Source organism: Rhinatrema bivittatum, chromosome 15 (assembly GCF_901001135.1).
Source record: "Rhinatrema bivittatum chromosome 15, aRhiBiv1.1, whole genome shotgun sequence".
Taxonomy (NCBI): Eukaryota; Metazoa; Chordata; class Amphibia; order Gymnophiona; family Rhinatrematidae; genus Rhinatrema; species Rhinatrema bivittatum.
In genome coordinates, this window is record NC_042629.1 from 64,832,532 (window position 1) to 64,850,799 (window position 18,268).

Here is an 18,268-nt window from a genome sequence, read left to right on the forward strand (position 1 = left end):
CTGCCCTAAGCCGTGCATTCAAACCTCAGCGTGAAATCGGCAAAGGATGACATGCTGCTCTCCCTCCTGCCAGCAGGCGATGAAAGAGAATGCCCAGGGAAAAACAGGATCATGCAGGGGGTGGGGAAGAGGATACTTACCCCTCATATCAATGCTGCCACTGTGGCCCAGTTCCCTGAGTCCCAATGCCTAACATGCAGTCTTCCCACCGTAACCTGCCGCTGTGGCTCGCACTACCTGCTGAGCAAGTGGTCATCACACCATCTGCTCTTAAAGGGGCAGCACTCCCAACAAAAGTAACACACAAACCAACTTCATACATATTTTGAGCCGTGATTCACAAAAAGATCACGGGAGAGGGGGAAGGCAAGGATGAGAATTGTGGGTGGGTGGAGGGAGGCAGAAAGGATCATGCAGTTGGGGGTGGGACGAGGATCGTTTGAAATGTGGATGGTGTGCTACGAGCACTGAGCAAACTGGAAAGTGTTATACAATATATATGTAAGGCTGAAAAGTACTGGTCTAAAAGTACTATTTTTGGTTACATTGTTTGCCTCTGCAGGTATTTATCCAACCTATGCTTCTCAACCTATAGACGAGAACAGAAAAAAAAAAAACAAACCTAAATTTCTGATCCTCAATCAAGCCGAAATAATAAATATGAACTGCAAGCATTTTTGCCTCAGGATTCTTGTACTCTCCTAGAAGCCTACTACTCTAGGCCAACAGGGATCCTTCAAAGAGGACAGTAATTCTCCCTCCTTCCATACCATCAGTCAATATTTTGTTCCTTGTGAGGCACAAGATACATCTAGAAGCACTAAGCCAGGGCTTCCCACACCTGCCCTGGGGACCCCACAGCCAGGCGGGTTTTCAGGATATCCGCAATGAATATGCATGAGATAAGTTTACATAACATGGAAACTTAGTGTATGCAAATTATATCATGCATATTCATTGGAGATATCCTGAAAACCCAACTGGCTGTGGGTTCCCCAGGACAGGTTTGGGAAGCCCTGCACTAGCAATTCAACTGGCCTGAAGAATGGGAGGCAAGATAGGTCCAAGGAAGACCTTGTGAGATGAAAATTGGGCATCGAAATGGCAGAAGAAATTTAATGTGGATAAGTGCAACGTGATGCATATAGGGAAAAATAACCCATGCTATAGTTACACAATGTTAGGTTCCATATTAGGTGCTACAACCCAAGAAAGATCTAGGCGTCATAGTGGATAACGCATTGAAATCATCGGCTCAGTGTGCTGCGGCAGTCAAAAAAGCAAACAATGTTGGGAATTATTAGGAAGGGAATGGTGAATAAAACGGAAAATGTCATAATGCCTCTGTATCGCTCCATGGTGAGATCGTACCTTGAATACTGTGTACAATTCTGGTCGCTGCATCTCAAAAAAGATATAATTGCGATGGAGAAGGTACAGAGAAGGGCGACCAAAATGATAAAGGGGATGGAACAGCTCCCCTATGAGGAAAGACTAAAGAGGTTAGGACTTTTCAGCTTGGAGAAGAGACGGCTGAGGGGGGATATGATAGAGGTGTTTAAAATCATGAAAGGTCTAGAATGGGTAAATGTGAATCAGTTATTTATTCTTTCGGATAATAGAAGGACTAGGGGGCTCTCCATGAAGTTAGCATGTGGCACATCTAAAACCAATCGGAGAAAGTTCTTTTTCACTGAACGCACAATTAAACTCTGGAATTTGTTGCCAGAGGATGTGGTTAGTGCAGTTAGTGTAGTTGTGTTTAAAAAGGGATTGGATAAGTTCTTGGAGGAGAAGTCCATTACCTGCTATTAAGTTCACTTAGAGAATAGCCACTGTTATTACTAGCAACGATAACATGGAATAGACTTAGTTTTTAGGTATTTGCCAGGTTCTTATAACCTGGATTGGCCACTGTTGGAAACAGGATGCTGGGCTTGATGGACCCTTGGTCTGACCCAGTATGGCAATTTCTTATGCATCATCTGTGTGCTCTCCCACACTTCATTTACAGACTTTAGATTCACCTTAGGCTTCCTACACACTGGAGACACAATTAACCAGTTGGGTTTCCAGGATATCCATAAAGAATATGCACAAGACAGATCTGCAAACACTGGAGACTCAGCTTTTATTGTGGTAGTCATAAAACCCAGACTGGATAGGTGTGCCTCCTGAAGAGCATTGGTAAGGCTGGGTTCAAAAAAGGTATGGATAAGTTCTTGGATGAGAAGTCCATTAACGGCTATTAATCAAGTTTACTTAGGGAATAGCCACTGCTATTAATTGCATCAGTAGCATGGGATCTTCTTAGTGTTTGGGTAATTGCCAGGTTCTTGTGGCCTGGTTTGGACTCTGTTGGAAACAGGATGCTGGGCTTGATGGCCCCTTGGTCTGACCCAGCATGGCAATCTCTATAGCACCTAATATGGAACCTAACATTGTGTAACTATAGCATGGGTTATTTTTCCTATACTGAAGCAGGATCCAACAGCTGAATCTGCACTCCAAGTTTTACACTTCCATTGGATACTTTGATGGGTCAGAAGTAGGATAGAAAATTAATGAAGAAAATGCCATTTTTTTCTTTAAGTGATTTTCTATGTAAAATTTTCTGAAATAAGCATTGAATAAGCCAAATACCATTTGATATTTAAATTACAGCTACACACACGAATGTTAAAGTTAAATTATTTTAACTTGCTAAAATCCTTAGGTTACACTGCTGAACTGTTAATATAATAATTTGCTTGCACGTCTTTCCAAGGTGTGCTCAAAGCATTGTACAATCAATTAAAAATTCTGGATTAGGCTGAACATTCCAATTTTTGGTCCTCATTATTCTCTAAAGTACATTTTTAAGCTACCACCTCAAACAAGGCTACCGTAATAGTCTGTGCATGGGGTTCCCAGTGAAAGTATTGCATAGGCTTCAAGTGGTCCAAAACGCTGCAGCAACCTAAGCAAACTTCCTCCCTACCCTTGTGGCCTCTGGTAAAGGCATGTATACAGTTTAAGGTATTGCCTATTTTTCAGGTGCAATGAGGCAAGGGGCTCCATTTACTTAAGCAAAATAACTGTCCTGATACCGTCCCAAACGAACTGTGGTCTGACCAGGAAGCACTGTTGAAAATTCCAGCAGTTGGAGGAGGAAAGTCAGAGCTAAATCCTTTCTAGTTAAGGTTCCCTACAGAACAAACTCCCTACACAGGTTTGGGTGGAAAACAACTAGAATTTAGTTTTAATGTAATTTCAGATTTATATTTCTGTGACTTGTCAGCCACTCCAACACCAATTACAATCAGATACCACAGGTATTTCCCTGTCCCCAGATTGCTTACAATCTAAGGCTTTCCTCCCCATCCTGTGTCCATGGGAAAATGCTTAATAAACGAGGCCCTAAGTTTATAGCCGAGACAATGTAAGGTGAAGCGACTCGCCCAAGGCCAGGATCTGAATCTTGCTTTCCTGCTTCACCGCCAGCGAATCTGACCACCAGGCTACCTCCCCTTGGCCTTCAGCAAGAGGGTCAAGACTTGCATCGTCCCACATTTGAATGGTGGTACTCCGTGTTCCAGCTGTGGCCTTCTGGGTTTACTTTCTCTATATCTATTAGTGCATTTGGTTTATCTTTGATTTGTATTTTATACTATTGAGGGAGAAATTTTGGTTGGTAACAAGCGCAGAAGCTGAGGAAATGCAATCAGTAAACATCCCGAAAATTCAACACAAATATGGTTTTTGGAGCATGATAGCGTAACAGACACAAAGAAGACTGCATAGATACATTTTCCTTCCCTCTTTTCTTATTTTATATTCTTTAAGTTAACAGAAAGGATTTTTCCCTCTTTAAAAAAAAAAAAATCTATTAAAGAACTAGAAGAGGCTCTTGTATGCATGCTCCTTGTAAAAAAAAAAAAATATATATATATATATATATATATATATATATATATATATTTTAGGAAAAAGGAAAAAAGCCTGCAGGGGCAAAGTAATATGATGGAAGGTAAAGCAGAGGAAAGAGCAAAGGTGATGTGGCCAATATAAACTATTAACTAAACAGAGTCTATTGCTGGACCTACCACTAGTATGCTTTGTCCGAGAGGAAAGGAATTGGATTCAGTGACAGGTGGGGAAGTTTGGCCGTGAGTGTGTGTGAGTGTGTGTAGGGGTGTGTGTCCAGGGCAGACTGTGCACAGGCACGAACCAGGATCTCCACAGCACTGTGAAATGAGCTGGTAGCAGTGTCAGGCAGGGACCTCCCACCCAAACGAGTAGCTGAGTGGGTAAGATACCGCTCAAAGTAATGGGTTTTTCCCTGCGTACATTTTGTAGATTATTACAGTACTGAATACCATTACCTTTGTTGGCAAAACTACTCGTGCTCTAAAAACGCGCGTTTTTGAACACTTGAGCTGCATTTGCAACACCCGTGAAGAAGCTCCACAGGTTTCACATTGGTCTAGTTTCCATCATCAGCCTGACCTATTTGCGGTTTTTCGACACTGAGGTCCCTAACTCCACGCATTCGGGGAGGTGACTTCAATGCCTGGTTATTGAAACGTGGATTTTCACTCGTAACACGTCCCACCCTGCTGGCTTCAACCGCGATATTCAATGGTCTGTATTCTTTTAGTTTTTTCAGGCGGTACCTAATTTAGACTCTCCGTTTTGTCTTCTTCCCCCTCTCCTTTCCTCCATCCCTCCAACCTTTATCTCCTTCCCCTCTATCCTTTTCTCCCTTTTTCCCCTCCCCCCGGTCCCTCTTCCGTCTTTCTTTTATTTTATTTCCTCTGATTTTTCCCTAGGCATGGAAACCATAGGATTAACAAGTGACAGGATTACATCATCTGCATAAAGCTTAAGCTTGTGTTGCTGCCCTCCCACCCTGAACCCCTGGACTTCCCTTGTACGTCTAATCTTCTAAGCTAGTGGTTCCAGGCTAAGAGCAAAGAGGAGCGGGAAGAGTGGACAACCCTGCCATGTTCCCCGCCTGATCGGAAATGGCCCTGTATAACTATGATTGATCTTAATACATGCGGAGGGGCACAGTAAAGTGTCTTAATCCAGACTGTAAAGAAACCCCCTAAGCCCACTTTTTGCAGTGCCGCAAAGAGATATGGCCAGTAAACTCTATCAAACGCTTTTTCAGCGTCTAGCATCATAAACACTGCGGGGATGGGGGTAGAATTAACTATATGAATTAAGTCTTATCTTTTGAATATTATCTGGGGTCGCTCTGCCCGGCATAAAGCCAACTTGGTCAGAGTGAATGAGATTCCCGATGAGACCACGCAGGCGCAATGCAAGTATCTTGGCCAAAGTTTTCAGGTCTATATTAATGAGGGAGATGGGTCGGTAAGATGTACAACTGGTAGGGTCTTTCCCTGGTTTGGGTATGAGAATGATTCCCGCCATGTTCCCATGTGGGAAGAGCGGTGCCCCCTCTCGGAGCTGATTAAACATAGCAGCTAAAGAGCCCCGTATTATAGTTCTATTTTTTTTTTTTTTTTTTAATAAAAGAGGGGCGTGAATCCATCCAATTCAGGGGATTTCCCAGATTTTAGGTCCTTAATTGCTCAATCTATCTCAAATGGAGTAATCTGTTTTCGACCAGGTTCTGGTCTGCCGGTGACAGCTCAGGAAGGGGAACAGATCTCAAGAAAAGTGGTAATGTCCTCTTCAGGGGATCCTGTTCCGGCCTATAGAGCTCCTCATAAAACTCCAGAAATCGGGATCGTATTTCTGGTTGTTGCAAGAGCATGGAACCTGAGTTATGTTTAATATGGTACACCATTTCTTTAATCTTCTTTTTCTGAAGGCACCTAGCAAGTAGCTTACTATTTTATCGCCAAATTCATAATGGCGCTGTTTCAGGAGATTGAGCGAGAAGGCTATATCTGCCGCGTCCAAGGCTGCAAGCGCCTCACGTTTTTGAGTGACTAAGTGAACGGAAAAACGGACTTGGATGACATTTGTGTTTCCATTCTATATCTCGCAATTCTTGCATTAAGGTTTCCCTCTGAGCCCATTTTTGTTTCTTGTGGTATGATGCTATACTAATAAGATGGCCCCGGATAACTGCTTTCATTCCCTCCCAAATAGCCATTGGGGAGACCTCATCTATCGTATTCTGCAGAAAGTAATCTTCTATCACCGTCGATACTCGGTCCTAAGTCCCTTATGTCCTGGTGTAAGCCCTCCATGTTGCTATTTACCTCGTCTTTAAGAGATCTTATCTCATTTTTTATATCCGTGAACTAATGATCAAAGCCCTTCTTAGTGAGGGAGCATAGGGCCGCAGCTCCGGGCTCCTCAGCCATGGTATGAGGATTCGGCTGGGCCTCCTCATTTTGCACAGCCATTTCTCTACCCAAGGTCGCATATCTGGATCCACCAGCATCATAGGAATACTGTGCTAGATCCACGGGCTTTTTTTTTTTTGTTTGCCATGACCCCTGGATTTTGACACACCAGGTGCTGCGTTTCTTAGAGTTGCAGAGTACAGATTGCTGTATTGGCGCTGGAAATTGCTGCGATGTGAGGAAGAGCAACAGGGCTAGAAGTCCATGCTGTTTGGTGATGTCACTTCCTCCTTCTCTGAACATTTGTCATTTGAGAAGCTCCCTTTCTCTTCCCTTCTCCCCTGTTCTTTCTTGTTTCTTGCTCCTTTTCCTTCCACTCCCTCCTCCCTCTTTCCCTTTTCTTTCCCTCCTTCCCCTTCTCTTCCCCCCTCCCTGCTCCTTTCCCCTCCACTTCCGGTTTCTGATTTTCCTTCCCTTCCTGTCCCGTTGTTCCTTGAATATATACAATGTATTATGTGTTTATATGCACCACCACATTTGTATGTTTTGGTTTTTATGTTCTATGATCCTTTTCGAATAGATGCCAGGTTTTGGTCCTTTTAAGTTATTATTTTTATTTTAGTTTTATTAAGTTTCAATTTAGAATTGTCTGCTATTTGGTGTCTTTTTTTGTCATGTGGATTCTTGATCATATTTGTTTTATGTTCATTGGTTTGTTTCTTTAATTATTTCTTTTGGATTTTGCTGTGTCCTCTGGGCCCCTGTCCTTCCAGAAGCAGCCCATGTGGCGAAACACGGCCCGTGTTGGAAGACTGAAACTCTACTCTAAGTATCCTTGAATAAATGTTGAAATTTTTGCCTTATGTCTTCATTTTCTAATTTACCATAAGAATCCGTGATCCTTCAGAGCTGTACCATTTCTACTGGTTAATTACCACTAACGTACCCCTCTCATCATCTCCACCTCCTGTTGGCTGTTAAATAAGGAGGCAAACACTCCCATTCATAGCCGAACTTGGGAAAGAAATGTTGGTGAAACTATTTCAGGAGAGGAGTGGGATCTGTCCTCTCTCATTATTACTGGAAAAAGTCATAAATGAAATAGCTGATACCCTATGCCCATTCTATGAAAAAACGTTCAAGAATGAAGGCAATAAAGCTAAACAAAAGACACCATGGTATAATGAAGAATTAAGACACACAAAACAGACCCTGAGAAAATCTGAAAAGCAATGGCGCAAATGCCAAACTACGGAATCCCTAGAAAAATACAAAATCACTATTAACAAAATACTGTGAACAAATCAATGGCAAAAAAAAAAAAGAGACTACTATGCAAAAAACAGATTTATGGTGTAATATTTAATTCCAAATTACTCTCTGAAACAGTTAAAAACTTAAGACCCATTTTCCACCATCTCAAATAACTATGAATTTTCAAGGAACTCCTGCAAGGAATATGCAATATATCTGTTAAATAAAATTAACAAGCTAAAAACACAATTCTCAACCTGCTTACCAATAAAAGAGCCTGAAGAAAAACTTGGACAAGTAAAACAGAATACATTTGAACCAGTATCTAAACTTGAAATAAACCAAATAATTACAAAAAGTAAGCCTGCTACCCACCCACTGGACCCAATCCCTGCAAATGCACTGAAAACCATACACAGCATAAAAACTCCAATAATCACATCCATAATAAAAACCACTCACTAGCAGAAGGATGAGTCCCTGCTAGGGCAAAACAAGCCGTGATTAAACCAACCCTAAAAAATAAAACTGGCAGAATCCATGATTGGGACAATTATCAACCTATATCCAACCTGCCTTTCATTGCTAAAGTCCTAGAAAAAGCTGTGTTATCACAATTGGATAACTACCTCAAAGATAATATACTATACACAAATCAATTCAGAAAAAAATAAAGAATCGCTCAACAGAAATTCTACTTGTTTCTTTAACCGACCCTGTACTGCAGGGATTTGACAAAAATTAATCCTATATCCTGGTATCAATTGATCTAACAGCAGCATATGACACAGTTGGCCATACCCTATGTCATCAGCTGAGAAAAATTGGAATAGATGGAAATGTTAACAAATGGTTCTCTTCCTTCCTAGAAGATTCTTTTTCATATCCACCTTCACGTTCTTTTTATGCCAGCAATCCCCTCCTTCTGTCTTTCGTCCTATCTTGCAGAAACCTTTTCTTCTCATTAACGGTATCAACCGTCAACTTCAAGTGCTGCTTACACTCATATCTATTGTTCAATGTATTGTTCAATATATTTATTGTCTTTATTAAATTAATGTTCTGATTCATTTCTCTGTTACACTGTTATGAATTTAAATGTAACTGGTTTGTTATAATGTAAACTGGAGTGAAGGCTATGTCAGCTGTACCTCGGTATATAAACAAATGCTAAATAAATAAAAATAAATAAGATAGGACTTTCCAGGTCAAACTGGGAATTCAACATTGACACCTTCACAATTAATACAGGTGTACTCCAGGGTTCAGCACTCTCGGCTACATTATTGTAGTTTTTTCCAAATGTTTGGTCGAAAGGGATGTAGAATTGTATGTGATTCTCATATGGGAAGAAGCTGATTCCTAGGTTTGCTAGTAAAGTACATTGAGGCAGTAAATAAATGTTGATTAACGCTGACAACATATATGAAGGCAATACAATAAAAATTGAAACTAACACTAAATCAAAAAAAAAAAACAACCCTGAAATCATGTGATTATGGAGAAATGCCTCGATAATTAAACCGCCAACCCTAGACCTGGGAACTTTTAACATTACTCCCTCTGATCAAGTACGAGACCTGGGAATTCAGATTGATGAGAACTTCACAATGAAAAAGCATAAGTAAATTGATTAAAACAGGATACTCCAAACTGAGATTACAGCGACTGAAATAATTACTAACAATACAAAACTTCTGCACTGTCTTACAAACACTAATATTCTCAAACTTAAGACTACTGTAACTCTCTATTACTAGGCCAACCCTCAGGTCTACTAACACCATTACAGTTACTTCAAAATGCCTCTACTAGACTCTTACTAGGGTCAAGGAAATTTGACTCATCACCCCCCTCACTGATAGCACTGCACTGGCTTCCTGTACAATCCAGAATTCTCTATAAAGTATTAATTCTAATGTTCAATATAATCAACAATATTAACCCATGAGTGATACTTCAACTGTACACTCCGCAGAGAGCCCTAAGACTTCTAAAAGTGCCTTCCACACAGAACATACACCTAACGCAAATTAAGGGACCGAATGCTCTCCATAGGTGACCTCAAGTTGTGAACTCCCTCCCAGAGTCACCGCATCAGATAACAGAAAGCAAGAGCTTCAAGCGTGAACTGAAAACATGGCTCTTTAGAAATGCATACGACTTAACGTAAAATATCTATACGACGATAACTCCACTGCCAATACCACAGACGTTGTCAGTGAAGCAATAAATAAGAACTTAACAATGTAATGCATACCTCTAGGAGATTTAGCATTTGTAACTGCTGTTGTGCTGCCCTAGAAATGTATGAGTAGGACTTAAGATTATTTATTGCCTTTATGCTAACCTAGAAATTGTATGAATAGGAACTTGGATATATATTTACTGTTGTGCTGACCCAGAATATGAATGCTGTCCCAGTATGTGAATGTTGACCTCGAATATGCAAACAGATTTTGTAAACCGTTGTGATCTTCCTTTGGAATGACGGTATATAAAACGCCTAAATAAAATAAATACATTTTAAAAGTCTTTGCTTTAGGGAAAGAAAAAAAAAAGTTAAGATGACTTTTCTCTAGAAATAATTGACTAAATGTGGATTAACTACATTTGTTAATGTACTTTATTTTTATTTTAACATACCTTTATTAGTTTTCCAATAAATAACTAAACTTTAAAGTAACCCCCCTATTCACCCCCTCTTTGGCATAAAGCAAGCATATAGGAAGTATCCACATCCAGTAGTATCTCCTTTATTTTATGGAGAGCTTTATAATTTTTATGTGGTACAGAGATAGGGCATTGGTTGTCGTTTAAGTTGTTTTAAGATACTGCAGCGTAGTTAGCTCCTAAATTATGGTATTTGATGCACTGTGGAATATGTATTCTGCAGGTGTGTTTTTTGTTGATGTTATATTATACATATTTAGTGCTGTAAACAGACAAGACAACTTTTCTGAGCCAGGGAAGCGGTCAATTAGAAATTTTAAATAAATAGCGTGTGCCAGATCGGAAATGTTTACCAGAAGAAGTATTTTGATGAGATGGTGTGACCTTGTTTTTTTTGCTGTGATCTATTTCTTGTTTTCAACCTGTTCTCTATATGGATTTTTTTTTTTTTTAAATAGGTATGGCAGACGGATGTGCTAAAGAACCTATCATTTGCTAGGCAGTATGCGCTCTACAGTAGCATGTCTATTTGCTCAAATGGTAGACATGATCATCAATGTAAACAGCACAAAAATGGCCCAACTATTGTTCAGGCTCCTTTCAACTTAACACCTGCCCAGCCTTGAAAACGGATGTTGGCACATGCTACAAAAGATGTAGGTGCAATGCTAAGAAGCTAATTTCCATTTGATCCTATGCTATAGAGCATGAATCAGTGGCTTCTAGCACAGGTATTATAGCACGGAATGCACTACACACAGGGCATGAGTAGTATAAAAAGGCGTGGATGAGACTGGCACTTAAAAACCAGCTATTTTTAAATATTGGGCCCCAAGTTATCTAAGTTGCCCAAGATAACGCCCCCAAGATAACAGGCTAGCTACTTAGCCAGATAAATACTTAGCCGGCTAAGTGGCGGCCACTGAACATAGCTGGATATTCAGCTGCTGCCACTTATTCAGATAAGTAAATTTGCATTTCAATATTGGCCCCCAAATGCGCACTGAGATGATGCCATGCTACATGTGAACAGCATTTCTCAAAGTAGGAAGCTAGTAGAAATTCAAACTCCTTCTAGGGAGGCCCAGATACCCTGTACATACTTTTAGAAATGTCTACTGCAAGCAAAGGAATAGAGAAGAGAAAGAGGCAGCATAAAAGGTAAGGGGAATTATTCTATAAGCCCTTATTGTAGCTTTTTGCTTAATAAACATCTGTGTGTGAAAAATGTAAAGAGTTCTGAGGAGTGAGCCTTTGATCTTGAAAGCTGACACTACAATATTTTTTGGCTACTCCTTTTAAAAGGAATCAAGCTAGCAAAAAAAAAACCAAACAAACAAAAACCTCCAATTTCCTTCAAGATCAGTGCAGCTAACAGAACTGTACACTACTGTGTTAAAAATGAAAACATGAACTCCATAATATTTATATTTTTCTCTCTCAATGACAGTCACCATTTAAACTATTTTTACAAAACTATCTATAGCAGGGGTAGGCAACTTCAGTTCTGGAATTCCACACAAAGATCTAGTTTTCAGGGCATCCATAATGAATATACATGAGATATATTTGCATACAAGGGAAGTAGTACATACATACCTCATGCATATTCATTATGGATATCCTGAAAACCAGACCTGTTTGTGGCACTCCAGAAATGAAGTTGCCTACCCCACTGTCAGCTCTGTGCTGTGGTATTATATGTACAGATATGCAAACTCATTATGGAAACCACCTTACTGTAAATACAGGAACACCTTACTGTAAATACAGGAACTTTCTTTCCTCTCAAAATCCCCATTTAGAAACTTTTAAAAGTTCTTGCGCACACAAAAAAGTGTTTCATTTTTTATTGACGCAGCCTCCAATCATGATGTAATATAGCCTGTCCAGACCTGAAGAGTAACCCATTAAGCAAGATTGTACAACAATTGGGAGTGAAAATTTGGTCAAGACTTTCCAACAGATGCATTACTACAAATTAACCCCATGGACCCAAACAGCAGCAGCCTATTAAAAAAATATATTGTAGGCTTTATGTGCCCGATTCTTTACCAACTATTTAAATAATAAATGGAAACAAGCAAACAAAAAACTACTAAATACACAGAGTACTGGCAAGGCAAAATGTCTTAGCTGCCCTTTAAAATCACGTTTAGGAATGATACTATTGCCTTTTACATTAACTGTGTTCCTGCGTTTTGTACTACTAGATTTCTGCTGGCTTGTCCCTGGTAATTACAGTTGTGATGGACAGATTTCAGTCTCTTTCTACAAAACCGTACCTGAGGAACGCAGCATTTTGCTTTACTAACCTTTAGAGAGACAATCTTGAAAAAAAAATGGCTACAGATAAAGCAAAACACCATCAAAGAAAAAAAACCAAACAGTCTGTACCCGGAGATTTAGAAACTGGCTTAGGGTTTTCAGAATACACTAAAAACTTTCCTCAGAGTACCACAGAAAAGTAAAAAGTCCAGAACTGTTGAAGGCGAAAGCCTGCAGCGCTGGCACATACCCATCCTATGATTCAGCAGCGGGGGAGCGGGTCCCTTTAAGGCAGAAATGCTTAGCTGGGCAGACGGTCTCGGCTGGAAAAGGTCACTCCGACATACTTACTGCTGCCGCGGCGGCGGCGGCGCCGCACGGATTGCTAGGCAGGGCAGCCTTTGTAAAAAAAAAAGTTTCCAAGTTTTAGAAACCCACACCGCCGCCACTCAAGTTTCGCCTGCAACTTCTCCTTCATCTTGTACGTCTGGTGAACAAAAACAAACCAGGGGAGGGGAAGGGGGGGGGGGGCTGGGGTTTTTGTTGTTTTGTTTTTTTATTATTATTATTTTACCTTTCTTGGCTTTAGGCGAGTTCTTCTTGCTGCGGTTGCTGGCTCGCTCTTCCTCAATAGCAGCTGCTATCTCGGGGTTGTCTTCCCCATTGTACCAGACGAGCAGCTCTTCCCCCGGCTCAATTGGCTGCAAGGGAGGAGAGAGAGCAGGGCGACACCAATCAGACGAGGGCTTGTTCGTCAAAAGGGAGACGAGCAGCGGGCGGAGGGCCAGAGGGCGTGAGGCTGGCTGCGGGGATTGCAAACAGCTGTACTCTGCACTGGGAACATATTTCCTAAGTGACTGACGAACCAAACAGGAAGGACTCTTTAACCCTTCAGTGCTTATGTCAGCAGCTTGAACTGAACAGCACAGAGACGGAGAGGCAAGAAAGAGAACACGGGAACGTGGTTGCTGCAAACCCCTCTGCTGGAGGGAGGACCGCATTTCTTCCCCCCCCCCCCCCCGTCTGCAAAGAATAAAAAACTTTAAAACGTCTCTCCGCAGGACTGTAACCTCCACCGGCAGGCTGGGGAATTTTACTGGAGACTTGAGCTATGTTAGCTCGATTCTCAAATGCTGAAAAAGCTAAGCTCCAACATGGTATTAACACACACACCCCCCCCCCCCTCCAAAAAAAAAAAGGCTGACCACATACTCGGTGGGCAAGTGGAATAGAGGGAACATTTTGGAAAAAAAAAAGGTTTTAAGTAATTTCTAGTTTTGTGGGCAGAAGGGGGTTGCAATTTTCTGTGCTCGCTTTTCTGCCACCTGACAGAAGTGGGGGGGGGGGGGTCACATTTTTTCAGCAATCCTGAAAAAGAAATCACATTAGGCATTCACAAACTGCTCCCAGAATAAATCATTTGGCTGAAAGCAAGGTTTATTGAGTCAAAATCAAAATTCAAGAAATAGGGGTAAAAGTGGCAAAGCTCTTAACACAATTCGGACTTTTTTTCTTCATTTTTGTCCTGATTTCCTCGGTTTCTTGTGAATAACCATAATACAATAAACCCCACCACGGGCAAATGACCAGATTATGGCAAGGGTTTGCAATCACCACACCCACTGTAAACTTTTGGCTCATTTTTACCTTAGATCTTCTCTATTCCTTTATTTTGAAAGGGGGATGAATATCAGATGATGCTCACTTAGCAGGTTATGTCCCCATTCCAGATTATACCCACAATGGAGGATATCCCTCTGTTATCGCCCGGATGACATCTGTTAGAACCTTTACAAGCAAATTTTATAACAACCCACAAACGTATGCCTTGCTAAAATGCTCAAGTTATGCCACTTTTCATATGGAACTTATGCACACAAGCAGGTCAATGCAATAAAGGGCGTGCAAAAACCGCATGTCCAAACTGGGCGCCCGTTTTTTGGGGGTTTTTTTTTACCGCACACACATTTACCTCTCTTGGGCACCCGATGCAATAGGCAAATGAGCCACCGCGCTAGGGATAAATTATGCGTCCCTAGCGCATCCATGGAATCAGGTGCCCAGGAGACATGGCTGTGCACAGGTTAGGAAAACGGATGCTCAGTTTTATGAGCATCTATTTTCTTAACCCATGCACAGCCATGGGTTAGGAAAATGAACGATCGTAAATTGAGCTTCCGTTTTCCCAACCTGACTGCCGTCAAGACTCTCCCCCCCCCGTTGCGATGATATTAAGTTGGAAGAACCACTATCTTGTTTTTCTGTTCAGGGCTTGGGACGCCTCCAGCCAATGCCAGCTCTGGGGCTGACGTTAATTTTTGAGACTTAAAACATGACCGTCGTGCGCACAGTGATATTTTACAGTCGGGGGTACTAGCCTATAACCTCATCAACATGGCACTTACGTGTGATGAGCGTTATTAGCTACGCGCTGGTTTGGACACACTGATCCCCTTATTATATTAGGGGTTATGGACAAGCATCCAAAACGCACGTTAACCTGTGCACTAGCCTGAGCGCATGATATTGCATCGGCCTGAAGGTTGCTTTAAAAATTATCCCAAACACCAGACACAAAGGTGTACTTGCTATCTGCAGCATGTATCTTCTGCGGGGTAAATTTCCCTCCATACTTTCTAAAATCAAAAGTGCACAAATCCCAACTCTGCATCCCACCCCCCGAATTATTTTTTGTGTACACAAGTGTGTGTAAAATCAGGTTATTTGCACACTTATGTGCACAAAACTACAGCGATTTTTATAAAGGAATCATTTATGTGCACAGACCAGTGTTTTATGTACGTAAACGGCTTTGAAAATTATTCCCTTAACGTTCTGAAGGGTAATTTTGTAATTCCCTGCATTGCAATAAAGTCCATGTGTACTCCAAAGCAAACTTAAGCACAAAAGTTCACTCTGAAAAGTTGGCAGGAGAGCATGTACGCAAGTTGTATCCCTGACCCAACTCCACTCTCCAGAATGCCTACTCCCAGTACACGAGAAAGTGCACACACAAATCGGGTTGTGTGTATTTTTATGCACACAGTCACCTGATTAACAGTTAAGCCAATTATGTGTATTAAAAGGGTCTCATGCACGAAGTCACTTTGGAAATCCGGCCCAAAATGAGTTGAAGAACAAACAAGTACTGTAACCTTGATGAGTAACAGACAAGATGCTTTATAAGTCACCTATGAAAACTTTTTTTTTTCCTGCATTTGGAAGATGATCACACACTATATCTCAGCAGTGTTACTCCATGCTTTGTGGTGTGTCACACTGCAGTAGCTGATAATTGTCAAAAGTGTTAGAGCTTTATTTAAATTAAAAAAAAAAGGGGGAGGGCACCTTTTCTTGTTCTATGCTTATGTATCAAAAATCTTTACCCAATAAGGTACCCCCAGGTATTAGTGGAACCCAACAGTTAGCACCAAAGCTTGTTGCTTCAACTTGAATATCTTTGCTGTTACATTACAGAGGAAGATTAATGTAGAAAAGTCTGCAAACTAATTACACTGTTACCGTTTCAATTACATTTCTGAACATTCGCCAAGAAAAAAACCAGAGGAAACTTTCCTGTTTTATGCTTCAGGTGTTTTAAGAAAAAAAACAAAACAAAACACGTTCTTCATCTTGCAAAAGAAAGCCCTTAAAATATCTAAAGGGATCCAAAATGGAGTTAAAAAAAAACAAACAAGTGATCTAATCAAGTTAAAAAAAAAAAAAAAAGGCATGCAAAAGCAAAATACTTATTTATAAATTATTCTGGCTAATAGAAGAAGCTTCTAAAAAATGCATCAACAGGATGAGCTTCCCCTCATATGTACATAGAAAAGCATTAGGGTATGAATCAAAACAAATTTGAGCCTTTCTACATTATCTTCTACTTGGCAAGGAATCCTAAAGAAAAACTTGCACCAATATCTACAGTTGTGTGCAAAAGTTTAAGCATCCCTGATCAAACTATATGTTTCAATGAATCTCTAAATGGACAGAAGATGACCAAACTTCTACATGGTACAAAGTTAATCACAAAACACATCACGGGGATTATAAACAATTTTCAATAAACGTACGCAAAAAATTATTTGTTTTTACAGAGCAACACTGGAAGTTGCTCCCAGCCGGGTGGGGGTTAGGGTTGGGGTGGCAGGGACCAGAGGTAAATAATTTTGCATAAACAGCAGGGGGGGGGGATGAGGAAGAACCACGGTCAGGCCCATAGGTCTTACCCTGGCACAATCTTTTGAGGAGGGTTTGGGGAGAAGGGGGAATCAGGCCAGCAGGCCCCATGTTTCTCTCACTGGGGTGGGGGAAATCTGGCCAGGAGACCCGCTTGGTTGCTTTTATTTTTTTTTTCTTGCTCACCATTTAACCTGCTAAATTAACCGGTTAAGCTTAAAGTTATCCGGGAGCATATATCCAGTTAACTCTGAAACCTAACCAGCAATATTTAAACATAGCCGGTTAGGTTTCAGAGTTATCTGCCTACATATAGCCCAAAACTATATTCAAGGATAATTAACCCAGTGAATATCCCTGATAATTTATTTGGCTAACTTTATCTGGATACGTTTCCCAATTAATGTTTTTTATTTATTTTTTTTTTTAAATATTGACTTAAAAAAACAAACAAACAGGAGACCGGGAAGAAGAGAGGTGTGAGTGTCCTGAGAGGGTGTCCTGTGGAGGAGACTGGAGACCTGTCGGGGCCGGAGAAAGCCCGGAACGCTGATGAGGCGGGCCGAGGACACCCGCCCCTGAGTGACATCACCAGCGTGCGACGACTGAGGCGGCATAAAAACCGCCTCCTTGCGGTGGCGCAGCTTTGGTTAACATCTTGGATTTGCTACATCAAAGAAACTCCCCCAACCTTCTAGTCTCCGCCGGGGGAAATTCGAGGAGAGGCGATCCACTCAGCTAAGTATTTTTTTTTATTTTCCTCTGACATTTGTCTTTTGCTATGCCTCACTCAGTCCGCAACGTAGGGCAAGAGAGAGGCCTATGATAGAAAGTACAATAGCGAGTCCGGTGTTGGGCGCCATGGACGCCCACATCAGAAGGGAAGACGTAATACCGGATGAAGTATCACTTGAAGGAGTGCAGGAAGGCACGGTACCCCTTCGTGACTGGGAGATCTCATTATCCCCGGATCAGAGGACACTGCAGTGATAAGATCGGAACCATTCAAGGACACTCCGTCGCCTCTTGAAAAGAGCGGCGAACAGGGTGGTGGACTGGGAACAACTTTGGCTCAATCTGCAGGAGTGACCAGTATGGTTAATTTTCCAGAGGGGAAGGTTATAGAGGGTTCGCTGTTGTCACAAGAAAATATTATATGTTGTGATGAAGCTGAAATATTACCAATTGTAAGACCGCCAGTATTCTCTTTAGAGGTTATTTGGGAAACGTTAGTAGTTTTAAATAAAAATGTTACATTGCAATTAAAACCTATAGTCAACAACATAGAAAGATTGGAAGCTAAGGTCAATAAGGTAATTTTTGATGATAAAAAGAGAGATCAGGCAATTGAGAATAACAGTAGAGAATTGAAAAAGTTAAGTATTCAAAATGAGTTAATAATAAAAGAAAATCAATATTGGTCTAGGAAAATGGAAAGCCTAGAAAATCAATTTTGAAGTAAAAACTTAAGACTGGTAAACTTCCCGAAGTTGCCAGCTCTATCAGCAAAAGAAATGTGGAATAAATTTGCTCTAGAATTTCTTAAATTTCCTCAGCAAGCATTTCCTCCTCTAACTCATACA

The 18,268-nt window shown here is 41.0% G+C and overlaps 1 protein-coding gene across 2 annotated transcripts in view; it reads right to left on the reverse strand.

Annotated features, from left to right (window-relative positions):
* Positions 1-18,268, reverse strand: part of PRDM2 (PR/SET domain 2) — an 86,010-nt gene that overhangs the window by 24,563 nt on the left and 43,179 nt on the right. For both annotated transcript variants that reach the window (XM_029578121.1, XM_029578120.1), the window contains one exon: positions 13,078-13,204. In XM_029578121.1, the coding sequence (XP_029433981.1) occupies positions 13,078-13,204 (127 nt within the window). The remainder of the gene's footprint in view (positions 1-13,077; positions 13,205-18,268) is intronic.